Source organism: Rhinolophus ferrumequinum, chromosome 14 (genome assembly GCF_004115265.2).
Source record: "Rhinolophus ferrumequinum isolate MPI-CBG mRhiFer1 chromosome 14, mRhiFer1_v1.p, whole genome shotgun sequence".
NCBI lineage: Eukaryota > Metazoa > Chordata > Mammalia > Chiroptera > Rhinolophidae > Rhinolophus > Rhinolophus ferrumequinum.
In genome coordinates, this window is record NC_046297.1 from 2953093 (window position 1) to 2970725 (window position 17633).

A 17633-nucleotide genomic window follows, 5' to 3' on the forward strand; every position below is an offset into this window, starting at 1 on the left:
ATCATCTCTACTTCCCTGACTTCTGAAAGCTGTATCCATTGTCACTTTTCACGTGCACCTTTTCCTTCCCTGAGTAGACTGTCAGTTCATGAAGGTGCATCCAGTGCCTTGTTTGGTTTTCAAACATTTTTAAATGTCCTAAAACGCAGTGACTTAGATATAGGAGAATCCCCAACATACAGTGGTGGAATGAACACCCACGTGTTGGGAATCTCACCATCGCGCCCAGAGCAGAAACACCACAGACGACTCTGAGAAGCACAAGAGCTGGAGCCTCCTGCATCTTGCAGCGCAGTTCTAGATGAAGGCATTGGCAAGCCACGTGTTTGAACCTCTTTCCTCCCCCGTGTTACCATCTGGGATAATAACACTCTTGCAGGGTGTGACGAAGATGGGGCGCTCAAGGACCACGCGTTTAGAAGTCAGTCTGGCCCAGGGGATGGTTTATAAATGAAGGGGCCGTCACAGCGACCCCAGAAGCAGCAGGAACAGTGGCTGCTATGTGCCAGTTAACGGGACTTGGTTATGGCAGCGTTCATCCTAAACCTCCAGGGACGTCACTGATACTTTAGCACAAGCTTTAAAGTCCACCTTCCCCCTTCTCCTGGGTCATCCCATTATGGATTTAAAAAAATCCCTTTTCTCTAAATTACACTTGAACACTCAGCCTCTCCTCACTACACCAACTTCTCAGCATCAGCAGTGGCTGCCCCACACCTTCCCAAGCTCTAAAGTGTGTTCATCGTTTCAGTCTGCTCCACTTTCAACATCAGGAAACGCAATATTCTCCTCGGCCCAAAACCATCTGTCTCTCGTTCTGTGAAGCACAGTGAACTTGCTCTTCACGTTCGTCGTGACCTCCGGGCTCCTCTCATCTGTGCCTGGTTCCCATCCGCGGGCACAGCCCTTGGCCCCTTCCCAGCCCAGGCTGAGGTTCCCTCTGTCCTCCTGCACTCGCTGTCTCAAGAAACCCAGTGCTTCCTTTCCCAGTACGCCTGCCTTGCTAATCTCCAAAGTTCTGTGCCATCCCAGCCAGATCACAGACTTAGGTATTGCCGGAGAGAGGGATGAAAGTGTGTCGACTCACGCTCCTGACAACAAACAGTTGTTAACTTTGCCAAATTTCCTCTTATGGCTCCAGAACCTTTTCATAGACTTCTTGCGTATTCTCTGCTATGTCCCCAAGCTCCTACCCCCGTGGAGTCCACCCCAACCTATTATGACCTTGCACTTATCTGAGGAGACTAAACTCACAGTCAGAGGGCAACCCCCTGCAGGCAGGGTCCTCATTGGTGGCATGTACCCCAAGTCCCCTCCAGCACAGGGCGGAACAAATGATGAATTCAGTTAACTAAGGAACCGATCCCATTTCCCTCCTCTTCTAAAAGGTGAGCAATGTTCTTCTTTGCAACTGCTGATCACAACAACCCTTCTTAGAACAGTCTGAAACTTGCTCCTGAGAATTACATTCAGTGGTTACCCTCCTCCTTTTCTTCCCCTGCCTTTAAGTAGCTCCTTTCACATGCACTCAGAAAAATGCAGTTGTTTCCCTAGCCTTTTTTGCCTTTCGATGAGTTACTGCCTTCAGAAGTTTTAATGCGGATGATTTCCTCATGCCTCTTTCTAGCTTTCAGTGTGTTTTTCCAGCTCTAGACCTGAATTTCCATTGCCCATCCGTCTTCTCATCCAGAAGCTAATGCTGGAACTTTAAATGCGTGATCGGTCCCAAAATGGGCCATTCTCCCACCCTCAACCACACAAGGCTCTCCTCTAGGTATTTTCATTATCTCTTGTGTTGTTTCATACCGCTCATTTTCTAGATATCCAGATTCCAAACCTCAAAGAGGCTGCATTTCATAGTCCCCTCCCACACCCGCTGACTGCATAGACTTGCAGAGCTCCGACTATCTTTGAAATAAATCCATTTCATCACGTTCACTCACATTGCCTCCACTGGGGTTCATGTTTCCCACTCTTTGTTGAAAAAGATCCCCTTTTTCAAGTTGCAAGGAAACTATTTAGTAAAGGAGTACGTTTGCACGCATCTGAAGAGGCCTTGAGAAGTAGCATCCTAAAATACCATCTTGCGGTTAGATGTGTTTCGTGCTATTGGCAAACAGATAAAACGAGCTTCGGAAAAGTGTCACGTCCCAGCATGTGCAATGGCGAGATTCTGAAGTGGAGGTGATGCTGAACGCGGGAAGCTGGAAAACAGAGGAGACACCTGTGTTTGTGGACTAGCTGGGAGAGGAGAGAACAGGCTGCTCAGTGTGTTCTTTGTCAAAAGACTCACTTTCCACGTCGCACTGCAAAACCTGCCCGAGTAGAGAAGGCGTTTTGTACTCAGGAGGCGAGTATTTGTTGAAGGCTCTGGCCCGGGCCTCTGTAAAGCCACCGTGGACACGGAATCATGTCCTTTCCCCAACCACTGAGCACCCATGGCCCCTCCCCAATTTCCACCTGTTGGGCTCTCTTCAGAAGCCCTGGGTTCCTGGGGGAGATGTGTGATGGCAGTTACCCGAGGTCTCTGTCAAGGCCGCCCAGTAAATGCTCTCATGTCCTGTCTTGTGGCCACAGCATCACTAGTGAAAACCTGCCAAAACACAGTCATTTCAAATAATGGACCAAGAATAAAGATAGTGTGGTTGTTTTGCATGAAGTGAAACAAATGCACAATTTCCTCTCCACAAATGGACTGTCGCTATACAGAAGGAGACACGTGACGTATGGATTCACACATTCCTGTCACTTGTCCCTGGACTGTCTGTGGAGCTTTGAGCACATTACATCTCCCTCCAAGTCTCAGTTTCCTCAAAAACATAAAATAATGGTGGTACCACTTACTTATGGAGGGAAGAACAACAGATGTGTATTTACTTGGCCTATCGATAAACAGTAGTCCTGCTTTTCTTTCCCTTTCATCATGACTTAATGAGAAAATAGCCTTTCTCTTCTCCAGCCTGTTACCAATATCCAAACGGACTCAAAAATAGGGTGCCCCTGTTATAATTTAGCATATGGATCTCAGAATGTGTATAAATATTTTCTCCTAACACATGGGTTATATAAGAATGCAATTAATTTTGGCTGTTCAAGTTAGACAAACTATTCAACTACAGTATTCTAAGCAAAGAGAATGTTTTTTGATGAGTTAAATGTAATTTTGTGAAACACATTTATGCAGATAAAACCTCTAGGTTTCTTTAGAATGAAGGTGCGTAGTGATGCACTCCATGCGTCTTCCAGACAACAGGATGGAATCCCCATGTTCTCATTGTAGTTCTCCTCTCCTTTCCGACTAATATGTGGCCCAAGAAATCAATCTCACAGCCTTGACCCAGCTGAGGAATCTCCAAGGTCAGTCCAAAAGGCACTTATCTGAACTCTAACTCAGGTTCTCCCAACTGTCCTATCTATGACTAGAAGTGTTTAGAAAAAAATAAACCAACAGCTCTATGTTTTCCAGGATTCAGTCTCAGAAAAACAGCAAGCTAATGCGAAACAGACAGCCAAAAATCTTTAAATTTATGGGAGAATTTAAAAAACACAAAATCAATTTTCCACAGTGTAACTTTGCGATGTAATGTAAATCTAACAAAGCAAATGAACAACAACAAACATTCCCCAATATTTTCTTGAAAACTGAAAAGCTATGAGAATAAGCAAAACTACAAAAAGGTACCAGAAGCTAGGTTACATATATGTATTCCACAATTCAAAATTTAATAGTAAAAAGAAAAGTAGAACACTTGCTAAATGTGTAACTAGCTTTCATTCAGAAATCACCTATTACTTACATTTTATTTAACATTTATTATTCTCAAAAACATGGTGTAGCAAAATTAACTGTCCTCCTTATCACGAATGGGAAAATTTATGTTGGCCACTGTCAGTTACTAAGAGAAATTTGTTAAGTTTTTAAAAATCATACTATTTATGACAATGGAATTATAAAGGCATTTTTGCAACTCACTAGAAGTAGCAAATAACAATAACAAAACAATAAGAAAATAGTAACAATAACATCAGCTCAGTGAACTTTTTTTTTTTTAATTTGTTCTTGATTACTTTCCAGAGGTCCAGAAGCAGTTTGAATAAAAATTCATTACTCCCTCAGTTTTTTATATACACAAAACAGTATTTACTTCATGGCACTGTGATCAAATAAGCGAAAAAAAATAATCACTGTAGTTTTCAAAGTCACCACTAATCACCATTGAAAAATAAAAGTTTTCAAAGTCAGAGAGGAGAATGAATTCATTAAATGGTAATTAAAATGTTTTCTTAAATTTCCTTTTCATCGTGCAAATAATTCTAAATATCCACCTCACTTCTCTTCTACTTCCAATGAGTTTTATTTGATTTGATGCAGAGTATAATTAGTTGCTTACAGTACTAGTGAGCAGTAAGCAAAGCAGGTCCACCCTGACGCAGGAAAAAAACAAAAAAAAAGAGACTATTTTACTTAAGAAACAGTTATCGACATAGCACATAATTCTTTTAACTAGGAAAATATATTTTTCGGTGTATCAAATGTATGTGTATTATTTTTCTATCCCATTATTTTTATAGGCCAAAGGTGTAATTGATTTGCATAAATACAGTAGCTCTTTTAACCACTTGCCTTTCGTAAAAGTTCGAGAAAATAAACCCACTATATTTTTTAAAAAGTAATCTGTCTTCTGTAGTTAAGAATATAAGAGAGAGCCTTTACGAATATGGGGTCGAAAGTTCCCCCCTCAAATATAACATCCCCACTTGTCACTGCTTTATGCAGAGAAGTTGGACATCTGTGTGCTGCTTGCTTGCTTATAACCAGGTAAGGAGATATATATATATATGACATAATCAAATATTTACTTTTCATGATGAAAAGTTCTTCATTTACGTATTCTTGGACAGACCCCACACTCAGGACAGAAACCCAACTACGGTTTCCTTTGTCTACCATGTTCAAGACGGGGACAGAAATTGTGAAATTAATTCAGTAATCCAGGATTTTTCAAAACATCCAAATTTTGGCATCCCAGAGAAAAGTTCTAGGGTATTTAACAGGTTGCTTTAAGTTTGTGATGATTTCTTTGTTGAAATTCACATAATAAAATATTTGATTAAATGAAATACTTGAGGCATTTTATTTAATCAGTTAGTGGTCCAGTAGCCAATTTAATTTATGTCTTCTTTCCCTCACACAACCCCCACCACCCCACCTTCACCTCCCAGATCCTCTCTCCTTGCAACATTTTTTTTCTCTGTCTTGCTCTCAGTAAGCAGCTGAAAATTATTTGCATGATTAAGTTGTTCAGACTACCTTGGGTTGCTTGCTGAAAGAAGGAACAATGTTATTTTCCATGATAAACCAGTAGGCGGTGCTAACTATAGGATACTACATTTAAAGATTTTTAAACCACAAAAACTAATAGGTGATCTGTTTAAAGAGTTGCAGAATCACCAATATGACGCACGGAGGAGAAAATTTCAAAAATTTGGATGCAATAGATAGAAATTCACCAAAAACATGAACATACTGAACAATGAATATTAAGTGAAAATCTAAGATGATGACGACAGCTTCTTACCATGATCTTTATTTACAGAATTGGAAGCACAGCTATGTATTTGTTCCCACATCAAACCCTATGAACACCTTCTGCCCCATTACATTTTCAATCTCATTTGCATACATCACACAGTACAGCTCCAGCTGTGCCCCAGTCTTACCACACAAGCACCCGCACCTTAAGGCAGGAACTGGTTTGATTACTCAAGTTTCTTTTCCTTTCTTTTTTTTTTTCCCTTTCTCATTCAGTCTCTCTCTTTGCAAAGAACTAAATGACTTATGTAGCATACAACCTGCAATGAAATATTATGTGTAGGCATTATTTTGCATTTTTTAAATAAATGAACATTTCTACTTACAGACTTTATTATGGTAAAAATGATTTAGAAAAACCAGAATGTTGCCAGTGGCTCTTTAAATGTTTCTGTTAGCTGTTTAAACTATAAGGCAGGCAACATTTTAGCAATGTGCTCACTACACACACAAAACCACTATTTAAAGTTTAGTAACATAGTATCTGAGTCAAATCTCAGAACTACACCCTTTACCATACCAAGTCTGCTGTTCCACAGACAGGACCTCAACTATCTTCCTTACGTAAATGCAACAGGAACCTCTAAACAGAGAAAAGCCACCCTGACTACAAAAATAACTCCCATTGCAACTTCCAAAGACCTCTGATGAGAAAGCACACCATGAATAAAAAAATGCACATAGCTTTCTAGATGTTACAATAAAATTTAATCTACAGATAAACAGTCATTTGCACTCCTATCTCTATTAACACAAAGAGTAAAGAAATACAGGCATAAAGTGCATTCTAGACTGAGGTTACAGGCTTGAAAACGCCACAGTGTGTTATTAACCTGTGTGTTATGGGCCCTCTGTGTGCTGGAATTCGTTTTTATGTCTATGGGTAACCTAGAAGAAAACTTAATCTGAGAAGTAAAAAGTTATTTCATTTGCTTTGTATTCATTTGCTTTGTTAAAACTGTTGGAGTTTTAACAGACTCCAAATTATGTATGCATGATAAATTTAAGGCTGGACTTTCCATTTAAGGGAAAGAAAGAAAATCAAAGCTTCAAAATCAAATAATTTAAACAATAGTTACCCTTCAGATTTTAAGATTTGTAGTATGACAAGAAATGTTTGGGCAGCAAGTTTTCCAGCAGATTCTGTCACTATGTTCAGTTCAGAAAAGGCTTTTTTATTACCAACCGGTTCATCTCCAAAAAAGTAGTGGTAGACTGTACTGGAAACATGTAACAGGACAATCATAAAATATCACAAACTCCATAGAAAACATGCAACACTGTACTGTACTGTTACCAGCACACAAAATCACCACCATCACCAATCCCTGAGCCCAGTTGTCAGGGTGAAAACCTTTGGAACCACTATCAGGTGGTTAAAAAGAGGGAAAACGCTATCCCTTTAAAACTCAAGTAAAAAGCTATTTTGTACCTTTGGGCTGTAGTCTCATTAACGGAAACTAACGGTTTCGTCCTCAACATGATATCCAGGTGCCCATCGTAGAGAGTAACTATTCCCCCATTCCCTGGAAGATGTCAGCAAGCCCTTAAAACCAAGCAACACGCCAAGGAAAGAAAAGATCCAAAAACAGCGCCACTAAGACAGCAAAACCCTTCGAAGGAGCTCCCAGGCTGGGAAAGACCTACTGCGTTGTTTACTCCGGGCACAGCCAAGGAGACCAGAGTTGAGGGTGCGGGGGCTGGTGCCATCCTCAGCGATCTGGAAAAGGTCTCCAGCTCCCGGCCCCTGAGCCAGCGGCCAGCGCCCGGGGAAGACGCTGCCCTGCCGCTGCTCCCCATGTCCCCGGCGCTGCGAGGGGCCGCCCCACCGGCCCGCGCGGCGTCCTCGGCCCTCGCCCCTCAGGCTCTGCAAGTGGCCCTCGGAGAACTTACAGGGCCCGCGGGTGCCGCGTCCCCGGCCACCGCCCGCCCGCGGCGCAGACGCCGCCCGCCGCCGACCCGACCTGGGCGCCGCCAAGGCGGGGCTGTATTTTGCGCACATTCAGAAACGATCGGAAGCAGGGGACTTTCCCCAGCGCCCGGCACGGCTGTCCCCACCGCGGGCGCGAGCGCACACACACACACACACACACACACACACACACACACACACACGCAGCACACACACACTTCCTCACCAGGGCCGGCGTTGCCATTGCAAACCCGGGAAACGCCTCCAAGGGGACCAAGTACCTGCTCTCTGCAAGCTGCTCAGCTGTTCACTTCATCCTCCGTTGACAAGGAAACCAAACCGCACTTCATTTTTTTTTTTCCAGAAAAACCTTCCATTGCCATCACATTTGAAAATTGATTTACGGGGAGGGAAGGGGAAGAAGAAGGGATAATATAGATATAGATATCAGGATATCTATCGTAAAATTATCTCGGTTTCTTTTTTTAAAAAGTCAAATGTGCAAAAGTCATCGTTAATTTAAAGGAGAAAAAAGTGTTTTGCTTAAAAATAATCCCAGTAACCAGCTGCAAGAAAAGTTTCATGTTATCAATGGGTATCAAAAAACAGGAGGGAGAAAAACGAATTTGTTCTCACCGGCTCCAAAAAGGGCACCAAAAAATTAGAAAATAAATGTCTTTGCTCAGTGGTTTGTACCAGTATCGCAAAACCACAAACTTGTAAACACTGCGTAAAATCCCACCTATCCAAAAATCTTATCAGAAAAAGAGTATGCCAAAAACAAAAAGGAGTTAGAAACATGCTTTTTATATTTTACAAAGGAAAAAAATAGGCACCATACTTCACATCGCTTTTTCCATAAAACCAGTTGCATATTTCGGTGGGAGTCGCTCCCGCGGGCACGGTCGCCACGGACTCCCGGACACAGCGCCTCGTCTACAGAACCATCGCATGCTAGAAAAACTTGGATTCAGGAAATGGCTCAAAACCATGCTCCTCCAGCTTTCCCAAATACAAACAATAATCAAAGAAGTGGAAAAAAAAAAGAAGAAGAAAAAAAACAAAAACAAAAACAAAAAAAAGGACAAAAAAAAAGAATAGGACAAGAATGCCACTGAGAAGGTACTCACCGAGCGGGAGTAAAATGTTGGAATAAAAATGAGATTTGGTATAAAATACAGTATGGCGGTGGAAGAAGGAATGGAGCGCGTTTTTCTCTCGGTCTCGGCCTCGGGCACTGACACGTGACAGAAGCCTCTCAGGCCGGGAGGACAGGCTGCCGGGGGCGCCCACGGAGCCGCTCCGCCCGCGAGGCCGGCTGGCCGCTGCGCGCAGACGAGCAGGGGCCCCGCGCGGGGCCGAGCGCGCGCGCGCTCCCCGGCAGGGCGCACACGCGCGCGCGCGGGCGGGCGGGCGCGGGGTGGGCTGCGCCGCGAGGGGAGCGGTTCGGGCCGCCGGAGGCGCCGCCGCCGCCGCCTGTGCCGCGGTCACTGCGGCCGCTGCTGCCGCCGCCTGGCCGGGGAGCGCGATGGCCGCGCGGCGCGGCGCGGGGGTGCTGCCCACGCGCCCGAGGGGCGGGCACAACTTGCTGCTCCCCGCGAACTTGTGGTGGCTGCCACTTCCTCGCGCGTGCACCTGTTTCCCATCGCAAGGTAGTTACCTTAGCAGAGGCCCGTCCCCGGCTCTCCCGAAGTTTCACTGTTCCTCCCACCCGCTCTCCCGTCTTCCCTCCCAAGCTGCCTCGCCCTCCCCTTAGATCTGCGCTCCCCCTCGCGAAGCTCGGGGAGCCGGGATCGGCGCGACACTGGGGGCGTTGTCGCGGGCCGGGCCACCGGCAGTGTGGGTCACCGTGAGAACGCACGGCGTCGCGTTTGCCGCCCGCGGAGAGGAACGTCGGTCCGGGGAGAGACGCAACAGCCTCTCCTGCAGGACCCGCGTCCCAGGTCCCTCTCGGAGGGCTGCACAGCCGTGGGCGGGCGCGTGGGGCGCGAATGCATTCCTTCGTGGGCCAGGCATTGTTTGTTTGGGCTGCGGGCGCGCGCGCGCCGGCTTCCAGGCTGGTCTGGAAAGCTCCATGGCAGCGGCTCCTGCCTGACTCCTGCTCAAGTTGTGGGCTGGGGCTGGAAGTAGAAGAACAGGGGCCGGGAAACAAGTGGGCCCGCTGTGAGTCCCTCCGGCGGGGAGCGAGCGCGCGGCGATCGCGAGGGGGAGACGTGCACCCGGAGAGAGGCGCGCAGCCCAGGTGGCTGGCCGCGCGTGCTGGACGCTGGGCCCCAGGGAATTCTCCACCTGGCATCTGCCTGAGGATGCGTGCGCCTGAACAAAGATTCTATCAGCCAATCGCTGGATGCCTTGGGATCTTTCTACTGCTGCTTGTCCAAGCATCAGCTTTCTGGGCGCTGGAACACATCTCTCTCTCTCTCTCTTCATTTTTGTGCAGTACCAACATCGGGGCCATTTCCCTGTGCTGCTTCCCTCTGGGTTGTGTGGAATTCACGGGCATCTCTGTGTTTGAGCAGGAGCGATTAGCACAGCCCTGCAGTTCCCAGATTGCCGCCCCTGATCTTTATCTGCAGGTTTCTAGTTGACATTTAAGATAAAATGCCTCCCAGAGATGACCTAACCTGGACGGTTCTGAATATGAAGTACACGTCCACTAGAGAGAGCTTCAACAGCAAATCGGTTTCTCAAACATTCTGGTCGGCATTCATTCACCAAACAAAGTAGTAATCCACAATTTAAATAAGAGATTTAAAGTAACTGTAGAAATATCCTTAAATATTTATTATACATACTTTGGCATGAGGACTGCTGATGAGAAATAGTGATTACAAAGATGAATGCATCCAAGTGGATTTGGTAACTCTGAAGCCATGCTGAATAGAACTCAGAAATCACAGGATTTTAAGCTGGATGATACAGTGATCAAATGTGCTTGTCACTGTAAAACACGCTGGTTTTTTGTTTGTTTTATTGTTTTGCTATAAGAGCTCTTCAAATACGGTCTTTTCTGAGTCATGAGTTAATTTTGTCTACCGTTAAACCTTAGTTTACTAAATTTTCCAAATTTTTCTTTCCATGTCAAACAATATCCGATTCTAATCATTTAAGAAGAAAATACTCTGTTAGTACATGTTTTCCATCACTTCTGTCACAGCAGTAGTCAAAGGTGAGAATCACCCCTTTAACAATCAGTTTTGAACCTTTCAGGAGGGCTGGGCAAGGCCCGGGTTTTAGAGTTATCCAAGACGAACTTGGAAAAACAAGCTGTTTGTCATTGCACTGCAGCAGTGGCTGTCAGCCAGTCTCAGTGATTGTCAGTCTTTTATTATTCAATAAAGTGACTCCCCTTTATGTTAAATGCAGTTCTGTGGAAGAAAGAGCAAGGCACCCCCCTCCCTGCACTTTCCCCATCTACTTACATAATCACAGTACAGTGCTCAAAATGCTCTGTTTATTTTTTTTCCAATGCGCCATTTTCATCTTTCAGGTTGCACCACCGCATTGAAATCAAGAATAAACTGAGTTAGGGAACGGGAACTCGTATGTGCTAAGGAGTGCCTCACCGTTCGCCTCTCTGTTCCTACTTGTAACTGCTCTGTCACATTGTGTGATACTCATTTTACAGATTAGGAAAATAAAGTCAGAGAACTTAAGTAATGTGCCAAGGATTCCATCATTAGTACATATTAGAGGTGGGATTGGATCCAAAATTTCTCTGGCTTTATAGTTGGAATAAAATATCGCAAGATTCTAGTATTTTCCAATACTACTGCTACTGATGCCCATTAATAAATGCACAATAATCTATATGAAGTAAGTAGATCTACAGTAAATTTGTGGGAATTGCTTTGGCTAGATTATTCACCACAAATAACAGTAGTAGTACACATATTTTCACTCACATTTTTGATTCCATAAAACACAAGCAGAAGGAAATAAACCTTCAAAAGCACAGATGGAGGGGTTAACGTTTTTCTTTACCAAAATCTGCACAAGAGATGTGATCACATGCATCCTGGCCATAGCCTCAGAAGTTACGCATAGGAATCTGTAAAGCCAAGTTGCAATTGTCAACTCCTTTTGATGTACATTCTGAAGTAAACCATGGAGAATTCATGATTGAGAACTATACTGAATTTAAGATGAGATAAATAATGATTGAAGAAAAGTCTGCTTTGAAATCTATGCTCCAGGATCCCAATGTCTTCCCATTAGAAAACATTGAAGGTACATGAATTATAGGTGCATGTAGTTTTTGCATATGAATATATACATAGAAATCATGTGTTGCGATATCACGGTTTCAATGTACACTTTTACATCCAGTGCCCTCAGATGATTTTTCTCTTGTTTTGCTTGTTATTTTTTCAAATTTAGTCATTTAAACTTTTGGTTATTTTTTCATTATATGTCCTATCCCTACCTATAAACATACTTTACTTATAATTCTCTTTTTAGTTTGATGGGTTTCCTTTACTTTTCCCAATATTTCTATTGGAGGAATTGCAAATACCAAAACTCATCAGATAATTTGTACAAATGATCAAAGAAAATGATGAGAAGATATGAAAATACATAGTAACACTATAATATGGCCTGAGTAAAATAAGGAAGGAAGAACTATCAAAAGTTCTGTGTAATTTAAATTTTAACATTTCTTATTTCACTCTTCACGTGGTATATTTTAGGGAATCCCAAAAATTCAGCTATGTAGAATAAAATGTACAACATATGTCTTATGACTTGTGTACATTCATATTTATGTCCATATAAAATTAATAAGATATGTGAGTTGCTAAGAAAATAAATTTAAATCCAATTACTATGTCTACTAATATTCTTGCTTTGAATGTGTTTATTTTTTTTGCGTTAAGTAGGTTGAATGAGGTTCTGTGGTAACGTGACCTCAATCACGGTGACAGAGGGTACACACCGGGAGCCCTGATGAGTTTCCTGATGGACATTTCAGGGGCCAGAAAGGGTAGGTGTGACGTGTGCAGTGTTCTGCATCATTTGTTATTATTCATCGATTACTGCTCTGACAATCATCTGTCCTAAAGAGGATATCAAATATGTCAGTTTATAAATTTAGAACCTGCAGATTCATCCAAGATGTCTCTTTAAATCGGAAGAGTTAAAGACAAACATGTAGCGATCCTAGAGCCAGAAATAGGCCCCTGGAAAGGTACTAAAGGTTAAAAGTATGAAGGTAATTTTAAAGCATTTTATTATGTATGAATATGAACATAGAAGAAACCTGACGCGAACAAGAAAGAAAGGGGATTCAGGTCAAACAAAATGCAAGTGAGAAGCATCATAAAGGACAACCCCCTGCTATTTCAGTACTACTTCCTGTGTCTTAGATCCTGATACATGTACTGTTACAAAGTCCCCATAATCAGAAACATTGTAAAAGCCTCTGCCCAGCGACACAGGACTGGAAGATCGAAGAGGAAAGGGCGTTCACATCTAGTGAAACAAAGACCATCTAGCAGGGAAAGTAACTTTAATGACAAAGTGCTGTCATTACAGCCACAAAACTGAGAAAATGATACTGTTTGGAAGGGAAGAGAATACAGAGGACAGAGAGGACTGGGGAGGGGGATGAACAGAAAGGAGGAGAGGAAAGAAAGATGAAAAGGAAAGGAGGAGGGCGGGCCAGAAATTGCAAGACCAAGACATTGTTCTTGCATGAATGTGTGATTTTTTTTTTTTTTTTTTTTTTTAATGTGAGACAGGTGCTGCCATCGGACAGATCTGGGTCATACAGATGAGCCCTAGAAGATGCAACTGAAAGTACTTTTGAAAAACATTGCAGACTTTACAGTGTTTCTTTTGTGAAACTAAATGTTGCCTGAAAATTCCAGAAAACATTGTTGCTTGGTTTAACAAAACTCTGCACCAGGAGGAAGTAATGTTTCTCAAAAGAGACAGAGAAAAACAGAAAGAGGTATTTTCATTTGTGTTTAAAAATCAAGAGATTTGTTTATCCTAAAGACTCAGAGTGGTAACAGAAGGCAGTGAGGTTTCACTGGAAAAGTAATTTTGTGTAAGAAGAATGGAGGAGAAAACTGGCCTTTTTTTCCTACCCCAAGGTCTCAGATGCAGAGGTATGAACTAACTCCTTTATATGCAGTGATTTGTATATAGTTATAGTTGATTCTCCTGTTGATTTTCTCTCCGTTTATTTGTTTCAATTTTAAAAGCCTGGGGTTTAGAGGCCATATGGATTTTAAGTATCACTATTCATTTAATTCAACTCTGGATTTTTTTTTTCACATCAGAGGTATTCATTTATTTTGTTTAAAGGTTATAGCATTCAAGAGATGCATGAATAAAATTAGTTGGTTATTATCAAGTTTTGGATTCCTGTCAACAAGAGGCTCTTCTAATTGCCATGGAATTTAGTAAGTTATTTATTTATATTAATATGAAGCTCACATTTTGAAAATAAAATTTCTTTTCCAGAGTTTTCAAAAGCCAGATAAGCAGGTAGAATAATTTTAAGCTGATAAATTATGTGACAGTATATCGGCAAGCCTCTTAACCACAGAGTTGAACACTTAAATAATCAATATTTTCTTAGTACATCCTTTGTACCAACTAATGTGTGACTTGACATTTGGTTAAAAATGATTATAGGAAGTAGTTAAATCTGATTTGTGGTATATATAGATCTGTATGTTCCAGATTCCTTTTTTGGTCTTGTTGAAACAATAAATAGGTTGCTTTTATATAACTTTTTGTTTTATATTCTTATGTTTCTCTGATATCCTCTATGCTCTGTTTTCTCTGTACCTCAGAACTCAGACCTTTTATATCTTCCCATACATATTCAGGAGATGCCATCTTATTACATTAATTCTTTGACTTTGAGTTTTATCAAATTAATAGAAATCCTTTGTAGTAGTATATGTGGGAGTAGACATTTGGGAAAAATGATCTTTAAGAAAGAATTATGTATGTGATATATGTGTATGTATGTGCATGTGTATATATCTGTATCTATGTCTATATCTATCTATATCTATTTCTATTACATCTGTCTCCCCAGATTCTTTTTTTTCCCCTCTGCTCTCCCTTTGCATTGAAGAGAGAGAGAGGGGTCAACCTTGTTAAGATCTGAAAAGATCACAGCTCTTGGCTGTTTGGCTTCAGGGTAGTAAATTATTTGTTATTTTATTCATCTAAAGCTCCAGAGAAAACAAGAGCAAAGATCAAACACAGTCGTTCCAAATAAAAAATATAATGAACAACTAGTAGGCCACTGGGGGAACGATGAATATTTCAAGCTGCAAACTTATAAATACACAAACATGCCAGTTCAGTCTCATGTTGCAGGAAAGCAGGACCCCATTCATTACAAGCCGTCACTTGTTCTTGCCTGACTGCCAGTTCGTGACGCATTTATCTTAACAAACGGCGTAAAATCAAATGCAGGACTTCATTGTCACATAACTAGAGAACGAGTTCACTAAGATTTGATCTACCTCACTTTTTTGCTTGTTTTAGAAAATAATTGGTAACTAATTAAAAAAAATAAATAAACATGTTGTATGTATAGTCCCTAATTCAACTGTGTTCAAAGTTCAGCAGATAAAAATGTGTGCATTCCAGACAAAATGTCATCTTCAAATGTAATACTTGTTTCTCGTACAAATAAAGGTAATCTGTAATTTTTTTTTGTTATTTGTGCAACAGAAGATATAATATGTTTTAAGGCTTAGAAGAAGAAATCAACAAATATTCTTCAGACATTTATGGGAGGCACGAGTAATTTAAAAAGCTAGTATCAAAATATTATAGTATAATAAATTAAAGTTTACAAAGAGGAAAGAAAGATAGCAAATTAAAATTTAAATGCCTGATTCTAGAATATACTATTTTTTGGGGGGGAGTTGGATTTTGTAGATAAAATTTTGCCAGAAAGTGAAACATCTCCTAATTTTCGTCCAGCAACCTAGTGGGGATAGACCAAAACTCGGTTGCTTCCTGAAATATTCCTACAACTGAGGAGCATTACCGATACAGCTAGAATCTCTTTTACTCAGGTTAAGAACCTTTATTAGAATCCTAAAGCATAATACATCATACATTTATGCTGACTTAAATGTTATTTATAATGTATTTTTCTCATCATCAATAACAAAAATCCAGTAGCTATGACAGTGCATTGAGAAGTCTAACACTCAAGTGATGAGTATAAAACTTACACATGTCCTATAAGTCACGTACAATTTAAATAATAATTGTAAAGGTATTCATTGGTTATTATGAAGTAAATGTAAAGGTATTCATTGGTTATTATGAAGTAAATGTACTCTGTGTGAGAGAAATGCTTCTTTGATACTCTAAACCACGTGAATATTGGCAAATTCCGTTTCCCCAAAAATAAGACCTAGCTGGACCATCCACTCTAATGTGTCTTTTGGAGCAAAAATTAATATAAGACCCAGTCTTATTTTAACATAAGACTGGATATAATACGATATGATATAATATGATATGATATAATATAATATAATATAATATAATATAATATAATACTGGGTATAATATAATAATATAATATAATGCTGGGTATAATATAATAATATAATACAATATAATAGAATACTGGGTCTTATATTAACTTTTGCTCCACAAGACACATTAGAGCTGATGGTCTGAATAGGTCTTATTTTCAGGGAAACACAGTTATTCAACCATATGTAGAATTACTTTTTAACCCATTCAAGCCAGGTTGGAGATGCATAATAGGGAAACACTGATGAAACAATCTCATAGCTGAATCTTTGTTAATGAGACTCTGAAAATCTGCTCCAAGAAACTTGTGCTTCAGTGTATTCTCCAGGAGACATTGACAATATGGGTCATAAAAAGACAGTCAAAAACTCAGATTCAGATTTTTTTTTTTAATTCAAGTCTCAAATTTAAAACGGAGTCAATGCATATCATACGTAAAAATTCTCAGTATTTTAAATTCAGACTAAAATATTAACTACACTTTTGTTTATTAATCTCATTTCATTCACCTTTTTATAAAACAATTCATGTTAAAAAGTTGTGTATTTTTTTTTTTAATAAAATAAAATTTCTTTAAAAGTTGCATAGAAATCAGTGGTCAGCCCTCTGGCATGAGTTAGTTTCCTTACCAAGTTCACCAGGAAGGATTAACTTTATTTTAATACTGAGACCTCAAAGGAGTTTATTTCTTATATCTTTGTAATGATTCTTTTGTAAGAAATACAGGATAGTGCCATTTGCCACAACATGGATGGATCTTGAGATTATTATGCTACACGAATAAGTCAGACAGAAAAAGTTGAGAACCATATGATTTCACTGATATGTGCGATATAAAAGTGAAAACAACAAAGGAACAAGACAAATAAAGAAACAAAAACTCATAGACACAGACAACAATTTAGTGGTTACCAGAGGGTAAAGGGGGAGAGGGGTGGCGATGAGGGTAAGGGGGATCCAGTATATGGTGATGGAAGGAGAACTGACTCTGGGTGGTGAGCACACAAGGTGATATATAGATGATGTAATACAGAATTGTACACCTGAAACCTATGTAACTTTACTAACCATTGTCACTCCAATAAACTTTAATTTTAAAAAATATTGAAAGAAAAGAAATACAGAATAAATTTTAAATCAGTATTTTATACTGTCTTTCTATAAAAATTGAGGACCTAACATGACTCCGTTTTCTCTCTATGCTCGAGCCCTGCACAGTCAGGCTTCGGAGATCCTGGGGTAATGGATAGTTAAGGCGTACCCTACACATCCCTCAGTATCGGATTTTCAGGCAAGCTTTGCCCAAGTTCTGGATCACGGTGGAATCATGGCTGAGTTCTTTGACAAGTGTCTGAGGTGCCGATAGTAGGTGTTGCAGGATACATATCCATGAGCTTTAGATAGCAGGCATTCAGGCAGCAGAAATCCATTTTCTGTGAACGTTTGGGGCCTGGCAGGTCGATTTCACTCAAGTGCTGAGCCAGGACACTTCTCAGCATGGTGTGCTCGCTGAACGCTAGGTACCTGCAGACAGGTACACCTTTCTTTGCTTTGAAAAGGCACTTGGTGATTTGGCTATGCATTCTATGAAGCCATAGA

General features: G+C 40.9%; 1 protein-coding gene across 10 annotated transcripts in view; it reads right to left on the bottom strand.

Annotated features, from left to right (window-relative positions):
- The window catches only part of RALYL (RALY RNA binding protein like), a 499528-nt gene extending 490680 nt beyond the window's left edge, over positions 1–8848 (bottom strand). For 2 of the 10 annotated variants that reach the window (XM_033126901.1, XM_033126902.1), the window contains exons 1-2: positions 8636–8772; positions 7787–7875 (exon numbers count right to left, since the gene is read on the bottom strand). Coding sequence is in view for 3 of the 10 variants with exons in the window: in XM_033126908.1 (XP_032982799.1) it covers positions 7026–7044 (19 nt within the window). In the remaining 7 variants the exon portion in view is untranslated. Of the gene's footprint in view, positions 1–7025; positions 7214–7240; positions 7463–7731 lie in introns of those variants that run through there. The other 8 variants (XM_033126903.1, XM_033126911.1, XM_033126900.1 and 5 more) reach the window with 8 other exon arrangements.
- Positions 8849–17633: the final 8785 nt, after the last annotated feature.